General features: G+C 40.8%; 1 protein-coding gene across 2 annotated transcripts; it reads left to right on the forward strand.

Annotated features, from left to right (window-relative positions):
* Positions 1-67: 67 nt before the first annotated feature.
* Positions 68-14,373, forward strand: LOC128877844 (katanin p80 WD40 repeat-containing subunit B1). 2 transcript variants are annotated; one of them, XM_054125438.1, is made up of 15 exons: positions 68-410; positions 1,139-1,269; positions 1,411-1,755; positions 1,829-2,019; positions 2,117-2,267; positions 2,347-2,510; positions 2,600-2,721; positions 2,918-2,971; positions 3,184-3,736; positions 3,897-4,200; positions 4,286-4,465; positions 4,878-4,954; positions 5,165-5,239; positions 8,374-8,493; positions 8,795-14,373. In XM_054125438.1, exons 1-15 carry the CDS (start codon positions 377-379, stop codon positions 8,925-8,927), a joined length of 2,634 nt encoding a protein of 877 aa, XP_053981413.1. In that variant the 5' UTR covers positions 68-376; the 3' UTR covers positions 8,928-14,373. The 2 variants fall into 2 exon arrangements, with proteins under 2 accessions (XP_053981413.1, XP_053981414.1); XM_054125439.1 differs by lacking the exon at positions 2,918-2,971.
* The last annotated feature ends 2,083 nt before the right edge of the window (positions 14,374-16,456 follow it).

The following is a 16,456-nucleotide window of genomic DNA, read 5'->3' on the forward strand; positions in this document are numbered from 1 at the left end:
ATCTGGCGCGATCGATTGGAACGTGATCTCGACAGAAACAGAAACTTCGATATTTCTCAACGTCACGTTGGTTCGCGCTACCCACGGACAGGCAGATTCAGGCAGATTCAAGAAATGAGATACGACGAGGAGGTGGAACGAACGGTTTCTGAAAACGGACAGAAATTTCAAGGAAAAGGATTGCTATCAGGACCAAGCCGCGGCGTGATGTTGCTGCCTCGTTGAACGTTCATCGCTCTACCGACATAATAACACAAAGTAAAAATGTTACCCGCGAGCTCGAGCAAAAAAAAATTGTGCATCTGCAAGCTGAAATCTCAAATTGTTGTCGTTGCCAAATAAGTCGTGCACAACGGCGATCCTGTGTTCCCGGAATATGGCTTCGTCCACGAAGAGGTCATGGAAACTCCGTAAGTGTTCAATTCGTGGATATTATAAGATCGTTCGTTGCACGGGGTGCGCGTCCAACGAATTACCGTTCTGGCGCTCTTTTCCCCGTTACGGGTAAACAATTTCTGTTTACAAATCAATTGGACAGAATTCACCGACGAATCATTCGCTGCATCTTCCTATTATGGTCATAATGCAATACTGATTCACATCTCGCGGTTTCAGCCTAAACCCAAAGAAATGCGTTCTTTTCATCGTCGATTACATTTCATTATTAAAGGAGTATTCTTTTACTTCTATCTCTTCCAACTCTGTTGTCAATCATCCATCATTTTTTAATACAATGTGGTTTGCTAGTGGATCGAGCAGACTTGCTTTATAGTTCATACAAACAACCAATTGATAATGGTTATTCGACACTGTCTTTTCAGACAATGTAGTACTTTATTTAGAGACAGGTATTAATTGAATGTCTAATGACTAGTTATATTCAGCTCATTGCCTAAGAATACATTGACAAGTTAGTGGCCTTGATAGGAAGAATCCTCTATAACTTGAATAATTTTTTGTTTTGTTTCAATATTGATTTACCAAGGTCTGACTTTATATGTACATTATACCTATGTCTACAATAAAAGTCTTTAATAATAATAGCAACTATTAAGAAACACAATGCTGCTGTGATGTCACTGTAATCTAATATCTTTGTTCAGCTTGCTTTAATAAAGTAATTTTTCCTTCTGTGCAGAGGATTTTGTTGCCCATACGACCAATGTCAATTGCCTGGCATTAGGTCACAAGTCTGGACGTGTTTTGGTCACTGGTGGCGACGACAAAAAAGTGAATCTATGGGCAGTCGGGAAGCAGAATTGTATCATGGTATTTTCTGTCATTCCATATAGTTTCTTGTTTAAATAATGAATCTTAATTGATACTGACATAGAATTTGTATCCTTGATGTCTACATTGGTGGTTGTATTACATTTGATACTCTTTCTAATATTGATATATTCTTTGTAGAGCCTGAGTGGTCATACTACACCAATAGAATGTGTAAAATTTGGACAAACAGAGGATTTAGTATGTGCTGGCTCACAGACAGGGGCATTGAAGATTTGGGACTTGGAACATGCCAAATTGGCTCGCACATTAACAGGACACAAAGCAGGCATACGTTGCATGGATTTTCATCCTTATGGGGAGCTATTAGCATCTGGTAGCTTAGACACTGCGATCAAACTGTGGGATATCAGGAGGAAAGGTTGTATCTTCACTTACAAAGGGCACAATAGGATGGTGAATAGTTTAAAATTTAGTCCTGATGGTCAATGGATTGCCAGCGCGGGAGAAGAAGGAATGGTCAAGGTATCGATTAGTGTTATTCCAATGTAATATACATTGGTGTTACTAGTTAACAAGCATTTTGATTTTGAATTAGTTATGGGATTTAAGAGCCGGTAGACAGCTTAGAGAATTCTCCGAACATAGAGGTCCAGCAACGACGGTAGAATTTCATCCCCATGAATTTTTACTTGCCAGCGGCAGTGCGGATAGAACAGTTCACTTTTGGGACTTGGAATCGTTTCAACTCGTGTCGTCTACGGATCAGGCGCACTCGTCGGCAATTCGGTGTGTACCAACATTATCAGACTATTTGTAATAAGTTTTGTGTTACTATCGTGACGGATCTTAAGTATTTTATCGACCCATTTTATTTTCTGTTCAGGTGTCTCTATTTTAGTCAAGGTGGAGAATGTCTTTTTGCTGGCTGCCATGATGTGTTAAAAGTATATGGTTGGGAACCAGGTCGGACGTTAGATACGGTACCAACTGGCTGGGTGAAGGTACAGGATATTGCCGTGGCTCAGAACCAGCTGGTAAGATAATATTTACAGACAACGGTTGATAAACATATAATAGATAATAAATTAAAGTTTATTTTTATGACCTTTTTAGATTGGTGCAAGTTTTCATACTGCCAATGTTGTCCTATATGTGTGTGATTTAAAGAAAATCGCTCCATTGGGAGGAGTGTCAACGTCTGGTTCTCCGTTCAATCACGGGAATTCGTTAAGAAAAAGTTTTTCTAGAGAAAGGCCACCCGAATTGAAAAAGCATACGTGAGTGGAAGAATTTTTTTTAAGCCGAAAAATGGTGTTCCTTCTATGCTAGTTTATTTTTGTATGTGATCACAATGTTTCACTTTTAGACTAGATGTGCGGACTATAGAAGAGGCAGATAAGTCTGGAACTGACCCAGAAGATGAAGCAACCTACGCAGATATACCTAATGTTACCGAATATCACGACGTTTTCCAACCAAACAGGTCATGTAAGTGTCTTAAGATCTTACTGCTCGTTCTTTGTTGCAATATTCGGTTGTATACTCTAACTTACTCGTATTTTATTCTATTCTAACTCTCAACTATCCACCTATCGTCGCAAGCCTGAAAATATAAATGCATTTAAATGATGGATGTTGCGCCGTACAGTTTGTGAATGAGCATGCTATGCACGGTATGTTTCAGTGTCTCGCACTCCACCTCCAGACCCTGAGGCTTTCCAGGAGCCTCAAGACGTAGGTGAGTTCCATGTATCAAATTTCCCATCTATTTCCTCCTTTTATACGAACGTTGCATGAATGTCGACTTATAAACTTCTGCACAGACCTGGGCGCTTTGGAAAATATAATTTATTATTTTCCTTTTAAACAAAACTTGTCCAGGTCTGTCTCTGCATGTAATCGAAGGAAAGCATTTGTTCGTACATTGTTCCACACACATTTCGTTTTCAGATCCCACGCAACCGCAGATATTACAAACTCTTTCTACCTCAATGTCAAATCTAAGTACGGTGGGGCCAGAGGAAGTTCCACCTATGTCATTACCGTCGTCTCCGCCTCCACCCGCGCCGACGTTATCATTGACGAAACCAGTACCAGTGCGTGTTCAGCCAATCAAGTCATCGCCGCCCGTTCAGAGAAACACTGTCACATCCACCAGCCAGACCAAACAACCTTCTACCAGCCTTCAAACAAACAATGGCGTTACCAGAGTGTCGAAGAATCTTGCATCCGTACCACCCCTTAGACAGAGTATTACCCCGCTTCCTGGGAAAAAGATTAGTATTACCAGCGACGTAGGAACGCTTCCACAACCCTTGGGTCCGCAAAGGTCGAATTCCACGTTGACACCGCGTGTAGCACCCATGGCTGCCGTTCTTCCAGTGATGGACGATGGAAAATTAAAGAATAGAGCACCCAGTCCGGATTCTCCTAAGCATTACTTAAAGAGGCAGAGTAGTTGTAGGGACGGAGAACAGGGTTACGAAAGCGATTATCCGGTACAGTAAGTATATAGGCTGTTACGTAGGAGTACAGTGAGTCCTCGAGTTATTGATCTTCTTTTCTCTTTAACGAATTGACTGCAAAAATCGAGAATTCATTGTATCGTAGGCTTTACGTTCACTTCATATCGTTAACATCATCGAATTTTAATATTCTTGCAGAATTAATAGTATAAGGCACAGCCCCTCCGATCCTGCGTTAAACAGGCCGAATTCTGCGCAATCTAGGTCGACCTCGCTGAATAGGAACTTTGCTACCTCAACGTCGCTGTCCGCGCGCAACGCTTCCACTACCACCACGACGTTCGCAATGAAGAAGTCGAACAAAGCTCAAGTGCCCCCGAATCCTAAGGTAGATGTTCGACCTCCTCAATTGAGGCCGAGCGTCGAGAACACGGAGAAAGAGGAATTCGTTCCTATGAGCGCTGATAAACCTTATGGCTTGGATTTCGAAACTTTTCTACCTGTGAGTACTGCGAATCAGATTTTTACAAAAAATCAACTGGAAATCAACGTTGAAAATATGTTGTAACCATTATTCTTCCCAACAGAATCATTACGCAAGATCGACCGCGTTTGGATATCCCCAAATGGGAGTCCTCAACGAAATGTCAGAGGCTGAAGTGCTTAATAGCATGATGCGAGGTCACGAGTCGATGATGGCTGTACTTACGAATCGCCATCGTTCCTTGCAAATTATTTACTCTCTGTTGCACCATAAGGATCTTAAGGTACGTCATTGTTTCTCTATATCAGAGTTAGGTAGAATGCAAAAATCTCTTTGGGACAATGTGATCGGACTAATGATTAATCATTATAATTGCTAATTACGATTGATACGTATGACAGCGGATAGAGTGGTTAGGTGGTCAAACTTTAGTAGTAGCAATAGCTGTACAGTCACCTTAAGCATTTGGTTGCTTTTGTTTCCACTGTAGTAGAAACGTGAATAATATTTACGACTACAAATTCCTGATCAGCTATATGATAAACTATACATTTAGTTAATGATTCTTGTTTGATTCCATCTACGATTGCTTAATGATTATTTTTATCATGATTGCTTCGTTAATTGTTGGCCAACTCTATGCCATATTGTACAGTAACGGTATAGACAAAATCAAAAGTAACATGAAATTTCAGTCTGCCGTGGAATCCGCAGTGGCGATGAACGACCTTTCTGTCGTTGTGGATCTGTTGGGCATATTGACCTTAAAACCGTGAGTAACAAGACTTTACGAAACACTAACAAATAGTTATTGAATGGAAATTTCTGTCCAAGCATTTCGTTCTTCATTATTGTATGTTTTGAGAAATTTGTTTTTTCAACGAACACTTGAAATGACATTTTTGTTCAATAATTATTTTCTTTATTAAACCGTCTTGCTTTTCAAATTTGAAATCAACTTCAATTAGCCTTTTATTTGCAGAACAATGTGGAATCTGGATCTTTGTAACTCTCTACTTGGTCCAATCGGAGATCTCCTTCAAAGTAAATACGAAATGTAAGTACAACTGATTCTCGTGTAGGATGAGTTTTCAGCACAGACTACTTTATAAAAGAAGTTGCGCTGTTTGAAGTAGTTACTGGATCAGCTATTCCAATAACTTAATCGTCCGATATGATCTTAGATACTTTAAGTGCTCGAAGTCGTTGGATTAAAAATATCAACAGTTTTCAAAATTGTTTTAACTTCGTAAAAACTCCATAAAGTTCGATTGGTGATCTTGTGTTACTATTTCTTGTCGATAATGTTAGGAGAGTATGCACACAGTGTATCATCGTATAATATTACACCGCTTTCTACGTGAAACGCAACACGGTCGGTGAATTAGAGAAAATCGAGACACCCCTTCTGCAAGAGGGGGTGAGTTCTCGAATAGCGCAAACAGGGTATCTCGAGTGGGGTTGCGTACTTCACGTGGCTTACTGGACGTCTGTATGGGAATGGCTAATTCGACGAACGGGGGAAATACGAGGTGAAGAGGCCGACACAGTAAGAGGGTTCGCGAAATTAGCCGAGACAATGAAAGACAGTGCCAGATGCAAATTCGAGCCTCGAATCGTCGCTGTCGCGAGTTCTATTGTTTGAGTGATCGAAGCTCGAAGGGCCACGCGTTTCGAACGCATATGTTGACGCTCTTCACGGACAAATCCTTTTTATTTTCCTTTCTCTGTTGTCTGACGCTCCGACATGAATATTAATGACCGCGTAGGAAGAAAGATTACGGTTGTCCGACATTCTCTGTTAAATACAGGAAGACCTTCTGTTCTCTCTATGTCTGGATTCATATAGAGATCTCAATATTCCAGCAAGAAAACCTTGATTTGTTCCATTGAAATCGGTAGAATTTATTGAAATTTTATACGGAGATTTGGTTAAAAGATATGCACTGCAGCCTTCTGCACAGGTTTTGCAGAAGTGCGCTTCAAGGAACAAAGAAAAGAAATCAACAGTGCGTGCGACCGATGTTTGATACTGTGCAATTAACTGGCGTTCAGTTACAAGCTGTTGCTGTTGCGCTGTCGTGATGAGAAACGGACATTTCCTTTCACGTGGTCATTTGTTATCCATTTCTTCCTGTTCCTTCTCTCTCGAATTATAAATTCAACGCCCCGATTCATCGCAATTAAATTGTAACGTTTTATCTTAGATCGTTATTTTAATTTATAAAATTGAAATTCCAATTTCTATAATAATAAACAGAACAAGGTTTTTATTTATTTTCGGTCCTGACCAGACAATTTTAAACGTTAGACGATGCAACCAACATTGTGTTACACAATTGCATTAGGTATGTTTTTTATATGGCCGAATAATAAATTAAGAAGGTAGACGAAATTTAGTAATAAAATATTAAGAAACGTTATTGTACCAAGGGTTATGATACACTATTTTTTTTAAATATTTCAAATTATTTATCCCGATATATGGTACGGTAAAACAACTAACACTTTAAACAATTTTTTATTCTACTGGTAATTCCTTAATTAGTACTCGAAGTATCGTTGGTGTCACAAATTTAATTTCAAAGGAATTATTTCTATCGGATCTTTCGACTATTACGCAATTGAATTAAATCGATCTTGTATTAATTCAATGATAGATCGATCAATGCACGACCTAATAATAGCACATCCGGTTGTGATCAGAGACTATTATGTACGGAAAATTGCCGTTCCGTTCATTGCGTATCTACCTAATGCGACGTCTCCTTGATATTCCATTTTCATCGACTCCTGTCATTTCTATTATTAAAACATAAACACACTGCTCCATCCAATTCCTCTAAATTCTCCAACTTCTCCTCGCATCCTTGCATTTATTAAAATTAGGGTACTTCAGTGTCACGGTTCGACAGCCGTCGAAAGGGTAGAATTCTACCAACAAATTGCTGAACTAAATATATACATCTCGGTGGCGTAATGCAGTGCAGTTTGCATATAGCTGTTCGCCGTTTTCATGGCTCGTTCGTCACGGGCTTTCGTCCTGGTCGAAGGTGCCAGAGGCTCGTGAGAAAAAAAAGAAGTGGCAATGTATGTACATATATGTATATGTATTCGATCGTCGCGTGCCGCGTTCGAGGGGCCGCGTTCCGCCTCGTGCTATCGTTTTCCGATCCATCGATCCTCTCACCCTTCGCGATCGAAGATTCCTCGCGGGAGTTTTTCGCATAAAAACGATGGTTGCTCCAACCAATTTAAAAGTAATCGTACAATCTGCGAGGCTACAAATATTCCTCAACAAATGTTGATTTTTTTCTTACCCCAAAATGGTTAAATATTGGAGAATATCGATATTTGGCCAAAATTAAGAAACCGTTTCGATAGTACAAGATTGTATACAAACAAATAGGTAGAAAATATATACGAACTGGTTCGTAAATTTTTCTTTAGTTTTTTTTTTAATCTTTCGCGTCGCATTCAAATAAATAATCAGTGACGTAAACCGACTTACGCCCAGGAAAATAAAAATCTTTTGTCCAACGTAGCTCGACGTATCGCGACAAAACGGTTGGAAAGTCGTAATTATACGCGATAATAGTCGGACGATGGTTGCGAGTGATCCCAAGGTCCAATGTTCACGGGACGTTTAGAAGCGAGCGGAACATTCATGAGGCGGCCCGCGCGATTCGTCTCGCCGATTCGAACGGGAGCTTGCGTCGAACCCTTTATCGTCGTCCGAAAGCGAGCGCGTCGAATCTCACGGCCAAGCCTTTCGTGCCTTTCGTTATTTATTGGCGTCGTTATGGGCTAATAACACGTTTCGGGGCAAACTAGGCGTGACGAGGACCGGCGGCCGTCAGGAATTACGCTGCTCGCCCTCTGCGCTTTTCTCATCGTTTTCGTCCACGACTCTCCGCTACTTTCGTACCAATGCTCCCATTCGAAATTCAGCAGAAACTTCTTCAGCAGAGAAGAGTCTTTGGGTTGATTCGTTACTCAACAATTGTCTCACTCGAACCCACCCAATGTGTTCTTTCCTAATGGCTATTCGTTCATAAACTTGTTCTAATTGCAAGGTAAAATGAGCGATGCGGCGACCAACGTGTTAAACTAAAGTCGTAAATACGTGAATATAAAGGCACAGATGTAAGTTCTACACCTGATACATATTTGGTTCGTCGATTGTTCCAGGTACATAACGGTGGCCGCCACGGCGTTGAGACTGATACTAAGGAATTTCGCAACGGTGATAAAGTCAAACGTGGAAGCACCCCTTCACACGATTGGGGTGGACGTGTCGCGAGAAGAACGGTGAGTTGTAATCGTATTACTCGGTACGATCTTCAACACTTTACCGACTGGTATTCCCATTTACCTTTTGACTATGAAGGTATACGCTAAAATAATGGGTATAATGAAACAAAAATATATGTAATCGTCCACCGAGAGAATGTATATCACGACCAATATTGATATCCGTCAAGACTAGTGTCGGTGAAGTCTGTGACGGTCATTTCCATAGGACCTAACACTACCAACCAAACAAAATACCGCTTTAAAACGTGAAGTTTAACAACCCTCTTAAAATAGCGTTTCCACTTTCTGTTACCAGATACCACAAGTGCCTCTCCTGCTACGAGAAGCTTTCGGCGATCAGAGGTATCCTCCTGAAGAAGCAGTCGATGCCAGGGAAACTAGGACCGTTGTTCCGCGAGTGTTCAGTGCTGGTGAGAAGCCTCGAGTGACCACGGCTGAGTCACCACGCGAGCTCCACCGCCAGACTCGTCGTTACCTGACAAAGAATTGGGAAAGACCAAGGGAGAAGTCGATGGACGTCGGCCGCGCGGGATTGCACGGAGAACAGCCGCGCATTCGAGTTGCTGCGTACCGGGGAACGATGGCTCAACAGGACGGCACGTCGAGAATCGGTTCTTCCTTCTCCCCCCAGCTCTTTCCGGTTCCTCGTATCCAGCCGTCGACGCACCTGGAGGGACGCCAACAGCGGAAAACGTTGAACGCAAGCGATAAACGAGAATGTGGACATTACGAAACTGAACTATTATAGATAATGGAGACGAATCGTGAACTTTTTTTTTTTGGACAATGACAAGACTAATCGCCCTTTGCAAGGGCTAGCCCCGTTTTCAGGGAGAATGGGACGCGGACCGCCACGTGGAACGTCGTCGATCGGGTCCTGTGCGTCGGAATTTTATAGACTTTTTTTTTATGGAGAGTATCGCGATAAGAATTGTTGTAAAGTCTAATAGTGTATAATGTATCGCGCTATGTTATATACGGTAGGGTGAACCGCGTGACTTGTCCGTGTGTATTATTTTTGTTGCTAACGAAGCAGTTCGAATTTACTTGTTTTGGATCACAGGTGGTAGCTTTGTACTCATCTCTACCTTGAACAACCTCGAGTACGTGAATTTGTGTTGACGAATACAAATATCACACTTAAGGTCACTCAAAGGTTACGGTATCGTAGGTAATTGAGTAAGGTCACTCAAAGGTATAATAAAAACACTGTTATCCCCTAGCAACAAAACTAACAAGGATGGACAAGTTACGCGATTCACTCTTGCACGTGCGAAGAGGCATGTGTACAGGGTATAAAATATAAACGGTCGCGTCTCTCAGAGGTGAATCTAGACACCTGGATCTGTGAAGTTTCGTTGAAGGAAACCTTCCGCATAGTCAACTACGACTTTGAAATTTACAGAAAGCACATATCGCAAAGAAAATGCTTAAATTTAGGTTTTTCCAAAGCATATATTCACCAAGATTCAGATGTGGATTCACCACTGAAAGTCCAGGTGATTAATTTCTTTTTGCACCTTGTACAATGTTACATTCGAGGTTATTAGAGGACGATGCAACGTCGTTTCGTTTGATAGAGGTTCGACGAAAATGTTCTCGTGTTCCGTGTTCCCAGAGAACGTTATACCCGGTGTTTCGAAGGCCTTCTTGCCAGTCACGGCTTAATTCCTCGACGAGCACGCGAAAGTTACGTGCACGGGGAAACCCCGGAACGATTAAACGCCGACAAGCGAGTTTAATTAAGGTGTAGCTAGTATCACGTTTTTTAGGGTAACGAGGAGAGATGATGAGAATAACAAATTGTATTTTTGCAAGAGCCATTTGCGTCCGTTCACTAATAAAACAAAGAAAGGTACTCTGATCGTAGGTATGTGTTGAAACCCCCGATACGTCTCACGAATGAAAACTGAGAGAAGTTCCGACGAAGTTTGAGAAGAATAAGTTTTTTAGCGATCAAGAGAAACGATAATGTTTTCTTTTTCCGATAATAATGCTTGTTCTTTTGCCTAACGAAGAGGGTTCGAATGCCTTCCCGAGATTTACACTCGCGATTTTTGCTTCGGTTTTCGCTATTTTTGTAACGATTTTCAAATGTTGGGTGATTTTTACGACGCGAGGAAAATCGGGACGATTTAGAGAAGGAAGAGCTATCGAACGTTCTGTTACTTACAATTTCTTATGGAACGCTACTAGAAAAGTTGGGAATTGCAGTTTGGGAAACGTTGATCCACGGATTGGATCGAATTTTCCACGTTCGAGTGCAGGACGAATCGATTGATCCACGGGCGCGCATTGTCCCCTTGTCCCATTGTCATTCTTTCTCGTTCGTCCACGCAACGTCAGTTTATAGTCGTTCCCTATTCCATTCCATTTTCCGTCTGTTCACGTGGTGTTAACGTGTCATGTCGATTCACGTTTACCAGGACCTTCCTTCAATTTTTGAAAATTCGCATACGGAATCATTCTGACGTTCGACTTTGAAGAAGAATGACTTTTGAGGAAACTATCTTTAAACAAAATTAAAAAAAAAAAAAAAAGAAAGAAAGAAAAAAATTAACACTTAATGGGCCAATATCGAGACCATTTATCTCCCTCGAAAAGTTGCGGTGAAATTGTGAACGTGTGATCACTCGTGTCGATATTTTTTATGAAAATCACGTACAATAACGAACCTTCGCGTACTCTGTCGGTAAAGTCGCGCGTTTTTGCGAACACATGTCCCGATTTTCTTTAGCACTTGTACCGATACTGTGCGAACCTTTCGACATCGTGTTCCAGTGACAATTTTTGGGATCAGAGAAGCCACGACGATGGAAAGACTATTATATTTAAGTACGTTAACGAATCAAGAATGAAAGATTTTTATCCAAGAGACGAGTGTTGCGAGGTTAACTCTGGGATGAATTCTGGAGCTTAAACGCTGAGGGTGATTTTAGACCAGAGATAGGGATTATCTGGATAAAAGAATGCAAGATGAAATACAATTTTTAATTAATGATCACATAATGATACTTTCGTTGTTCGAAGAGTTCGTGTTATTCGAGTTACCTTTAATCGACGAATAACAGGTAACATTTTCTATCTTTCATCTTTCGATAACAGAAATTTTTATTTGGATAAAAACTTTGAGCGAAAGCTTAGAATTTTTTACATTTAATCGCGGGCGATTATTCGTTCGATTCACGAAACAAGATTTCACTTTTATTTTATATTCGACGAAACTCGAGCAACTACGACCCTGATACTGTATTTTGTGCGATTTTTGTATTCCTGGCGAGGGTCGTGGTTAGTAGTGTTTATAATTTTGTTAACCATGGATCTGAGATTAAAAGGAATCGTGAGATGTTAGTCTCCTTCATACGAATTTTATGAACAAACTGTTTTTATTCCATGTGATCGAGTAAAGGAGACATCTATATCCGAGTGAACGATATTTCTCTGTAGCTCCAAAAATCCTATTTAAGAAATCGAACTAACGATTTTCCACGGTATGACCTTGGAATAATCTTGAGCACAAGGTGCCAACACATGTTAAATGATACGCAGAAGGCTGTATGACCGAACACAAACAAATTGCAGATAACCTTGAAAACTCGAAGGAAGAGAGAGTTTTAAATTGTCCTTTTTTACACTTATTTTTATACTTCCGAAAGTGATTCTAAACTGGAGTATTGAAACCTGAATAAAACTTGGTTAGGACTGTACGATTTGTCTTTGTTAATTGTAATTTTACTACGTCGATTCTTGAACAAAGAACAAAAACCATAAACGCTACGGATAAATTTGACGCGAGAAGACAAATTTCTCGAGTATTCAGATCCTTCTACGATCCCGCATAATTCTCGATGGAACAAAGATGGCGGAGGTGAGAATCGGACCGCTCAAATCTCGATTCCGTAATTTTAACGCTGTTTTAATTGACCGATAAAATAATTTTTTTAAAAGTGAGAGAGTGAAAGAGAGGGAGAGAGATATATACAGAGAGAGAGAGAGCAAGAGGAAATAAACCTCGTAGGTTCCGTCCAATGTATTTTTATAAGGGAGAGTGAGTGTGCGTATTATTCCTTCCGGTCATCCACTTCCGGATGCGATCGTGCGTTTTCAAACACATTCAAACGAGTCCACGAGAGAGAACTATCGAGTTTCCGTGTACTCGTTCGACCACGATGTACATAATACAATACGCCTTCGTCGTTAAAGCCTTTGCACTCCTATCGAACAAATAATACGAGCTGCCTAACGCTCAATTAATTGTAACACACACCAAACGATATCGTAGTGCTTACGAGTTAATTAAGGACAATTGAACGTAACGACTGCAACGATTCCGATCCTACTAGCGGCGCGAACACGTCGCGATCTCTATCGTTCGATCGTGCCAGTTTCATTCATGCCGATGTAACCCAGAAATTTTAAGTTACCGTTTACGATACGATAATCAGACGATTCCGTTTGAATTCTGTTCAAGACAGTTCAAGCACACTACCTGTCCTACGCTACGCACCACACGATCACATAATACACATCAGACTTTGGAAAATTTGAATTGAAACGAAGATGTGAAATAACGATTTGGAATAATTTATTTTAGACCGGCGTTTTTAACACGGTTATTTGGAAATAAAAATAATACCTACCACTTCATTTTATTATTTGCTTCTTTTTTTTTCTACGCATCACATAAAATCAAAATGTTATACAAAATGATATCGAATTTACGTAAGATGGCCTAGCTAACCCATACAAACTGTGCCGAACATACCCCACGCAAGACACGACATAAAACAAACGATATTAAACTTCATTTGTTCGTCATACTATCTTTTTTCGTGTGTCTATAGCCACTCGTTGCGATGGAATAAAATTGTATCGACTACTACTAATAATAACAACAATAATAATTACGATACCGTGTAATCGTAACAAACGATATGCAGTTATATCGTTGCACGGATAAATCGAGGGAATGGTCGCTCGATCGTGAAATATATCACTTACTATTAACCGTCTGAGCTAGAACGTTATAGTTTTGTACGTTATGTAAATAACAATAACGATATTTTCTATATTAATCGTACTATATTCCTCGTACTACTTGCGAACGCACCAGTGCAAAGGGTTGAAGGCCTGCGGAGAATGCGCTGCGGTTGAACGGTGTGTATTTAATCATTCTTTTCTCCATGAGACGTTTCTTTTTTTTCGAGAGAATACAGGTGACGATTTGCAACATCGAGCGGAAACAAATGTTGCGCTGAGATATTCGTCTTCGATCTTTTTTGAACGTTTGTTAACGACATTTTTATTATAGTTTAAGCGATGTTTCGTTTCACCTATTAACAGATACTAGTAATTGGTATGCCTAGATTACTATACCGGATAACCACTAGTAATTTACACAACTAAATTGCCAACAGATTATCAGCAATTCGTTAAATTGCTAGTATCCGGATTACTTCCTGACAACGTTAGTAATTTAATCCGTCGACTGTAAATAATCCCGGACTGGTACCGCCATTTTGTTGCGTTTCTCCAACGCGAGTTTTGGGTTCGGGAGAATTAAAAGAGAAATGTCTCCTGCCTTCGGGAACACGAATGGAAAATTTTTAGTTGCGACGAGTGCGTGGCGGCCGATCGACTGTCGATTCATTCGCGACTAAGTTTGTAAAAATATTTTTTAAAACGCATCGTCAAACGTTGGAATATATATATAGGAAGTCTAATTTAGGGGAATTCTCGGGCGAACGCTTGGTCAATTTTGTAACGCATCGAGCTTGTCTTCTCGACTGCCTTGAACCATTCGATTATAAGTATCGGCCACGGAACGAACCGAACGCCCGATTACGAAAAAATAATAACTCTATGCGAAATTTATGAGATTTACAATTCATTCCTCCCCCCCACTGCTTCACTCCCTTTCTTCCACGCGGAAGAGATAAATTCTAGGAAAGCGATAAATAAATAGATATCGCAGCTGAACTACGGTACAATAAACAATTCGATCGAGTTATTCTATTAAAAAAATATTTTCTCTTTCCTTAACAGCCTTTTCATCGATCCTACCGATACCAGAAAATAGTACTTTTTATTTTTTTAAATCAACGCACGGTTGACTCGATTTTTTAAGATGGTGTGGGATATACTTTTTTCTCGATATCCTCTTGTACAAAAAAAGAAGGATTCCGTACGATAACCTACTGCTGTACACACTGGAGACTTGAATACGCTTTTCCAGCCCGATCGAGAGACTCGTCGATTAAATCGCCCGTGCTAGCTCATCCATCAAGTTGCCTCTATTTTTTACCCCTGAGTCGACACGAGCGATAACGGGAGGCGTGAAAAAAAAAAAGGTAAGAGGACTGATTACGAGTACCGCGCGTGGAGATCGACACGACGATCGAGATACCGTGAAACGAAGCGCAAATATTCATAATCCGTGAAATATCACGGACCGTTCTAAAACGAGCCACACGCGGCGGCTGTTTGCATCAGGATTACGTATTCATAGGATTAACGCGAGCCCTTTTAGGGGTGGCAGCAACCCCTTCGTTCGATCAGGAAAAATCATTCCAACGGATGCTGTCGTCGAAGAGAACGCTGCGTTACGAGAATCAGCGTGTATTAATAGTAAGTGCTTCCGTCGGAACTCGAAGAACGACTAACCAAAGTTTCGTTTGGATCGGAGGAAAATAGTGGAAGCTACAGAGTAATAGGTACATACGTAGATTCACAAAATTACGTAGTCTAAGTTTGGTGTATGGAGGAAGATGTTAAAAAAATTCAATTCGAACGCAATCAATTCTAGGCTAGAATTATAAACTCGCAAGAAGACTTGCAAAAAGTCGGTGAAATAAATAGTGCACGTATCGAAAAATCATAACTCTCGATTGGCTAAAGGGATTTCGATGATCGAAACGGGAAACTGTGTATCTGCAGGAGAAGAATTTAAAAAAAAATATATAAAACCATTCCTAAAGAAGAATTCCTAAAGAAGAAAAATGATCTCGACGAGACTGGAAAGAACGAAGTTGGAAAAACTTTCTTAATTCCACAGCATTCCTCCTTCGAAATAGACCACATCTTAACATCCTTCCTGTCTAATGTTAACCGATACGCTTCTTTCTTCGATGCTCGAAAAAAATGGGCCAACATGCAGCACGAAAAATTCCGTTCTACGTTTCCCTGGACACCTTCTCAGGTGCGGCCAAGGATTCGTCGCACAGTAGCCGTTGCATCAGGTGCATTGCGCGGCGCAACGAGAATCCTCCCACGTGAACGGAACGACAGACCAGGCTGTTGTTGTGACGGAGATAAGTTAAGCCCTCTTCTTGTCACCACCTCGAGCGTCGAAAATGCTGTTTTCTCACAAAACGCCGGCAACAATGCCACCAAAGACGACGCGAACGACGACTACGACAGGGCCAAGCCCGCGTAAGCGGATTATCCCTAACCTTAGAAAGCGATACTCTCCGGCGCACCCGTCAACGATACACGCACACCACCGTTCGCGTCTTCTTCATTGTCAGCGATCGTTCGAAGCCATTCACCTCATTTTCATCTTCGTTTTTTTTTTACCTTCCCTCCGTTTCCTCGTCTTGGCTCTCATTCCTGGGATTATTGGCATCGTACACTCTACCGTGTGTAATCGCTATCTCCTCGAGATCTTCCTCGGAGGGAGGAAGTTCATTCTTCTCTTTATCGTATTCTCGTTTATTTTCTGTTTTTTTTTTCTTTTTTTTTTCTTTTTTAAAGGGGCTTCTTTGTGCGCACCGAGGACGTAACACGCCGCGCGCGATACGGGGCGTCGATGGTCGAAATCGACGCGTAATAGTTCCCAGAAATTTTTATCTCGTGAATTTCGAGCTTGTTCCAAACAAGTTCCAAACTGGGGATTTCGTACATCCGAAACTATTATTGAATTGTATCTTCGTTTTATCGCTCTTTTATAGTTATGAAG

The sequence above is a fragment of the Hylaeus volcanicus genome, chromosome 6, assembly GCF_026283585.1.
Source record: "Hylaeus volcanicus isolate JK05 chromosome 6, UHH_iyHylVolc1.0_haploid, whole genome shotgun sequence".
Classification (NCBI taxonomy): domain Eukaryota; kingdom Metazoa; phylum Arthropoda; class Insecta; order Hymenoptera; family Colletidae; genus Hylaeus; species Hylaeus volcanicus.

What these genes read in the sequence shown, in the direction of transcription:
- LOC128877844 (XM_054125438.1), top strand. Translation starts at nt 377, where the DNA reads ATGGCTTCGTCCACGAAGAGGTCATGGAAACTCC. An exon ending in GGAAGCAGAATTGTATCATG is followed by an intron (nt 1,270 to 1,410) that starts GTATTTTCTGTC and finishes TATTCTTTGTAG; the next exon opens with AGCCTGAGTGGTCATACTAC. An exon ending in CCCGAATTGAAAAAGCATAC is followed by an intron (nt 2,511 to 2,599) that starts GTGAGTGGAAGA and finishes TTTCACTTTTAG; the next exon opens with ACTAGATGTGCGGACTATAG.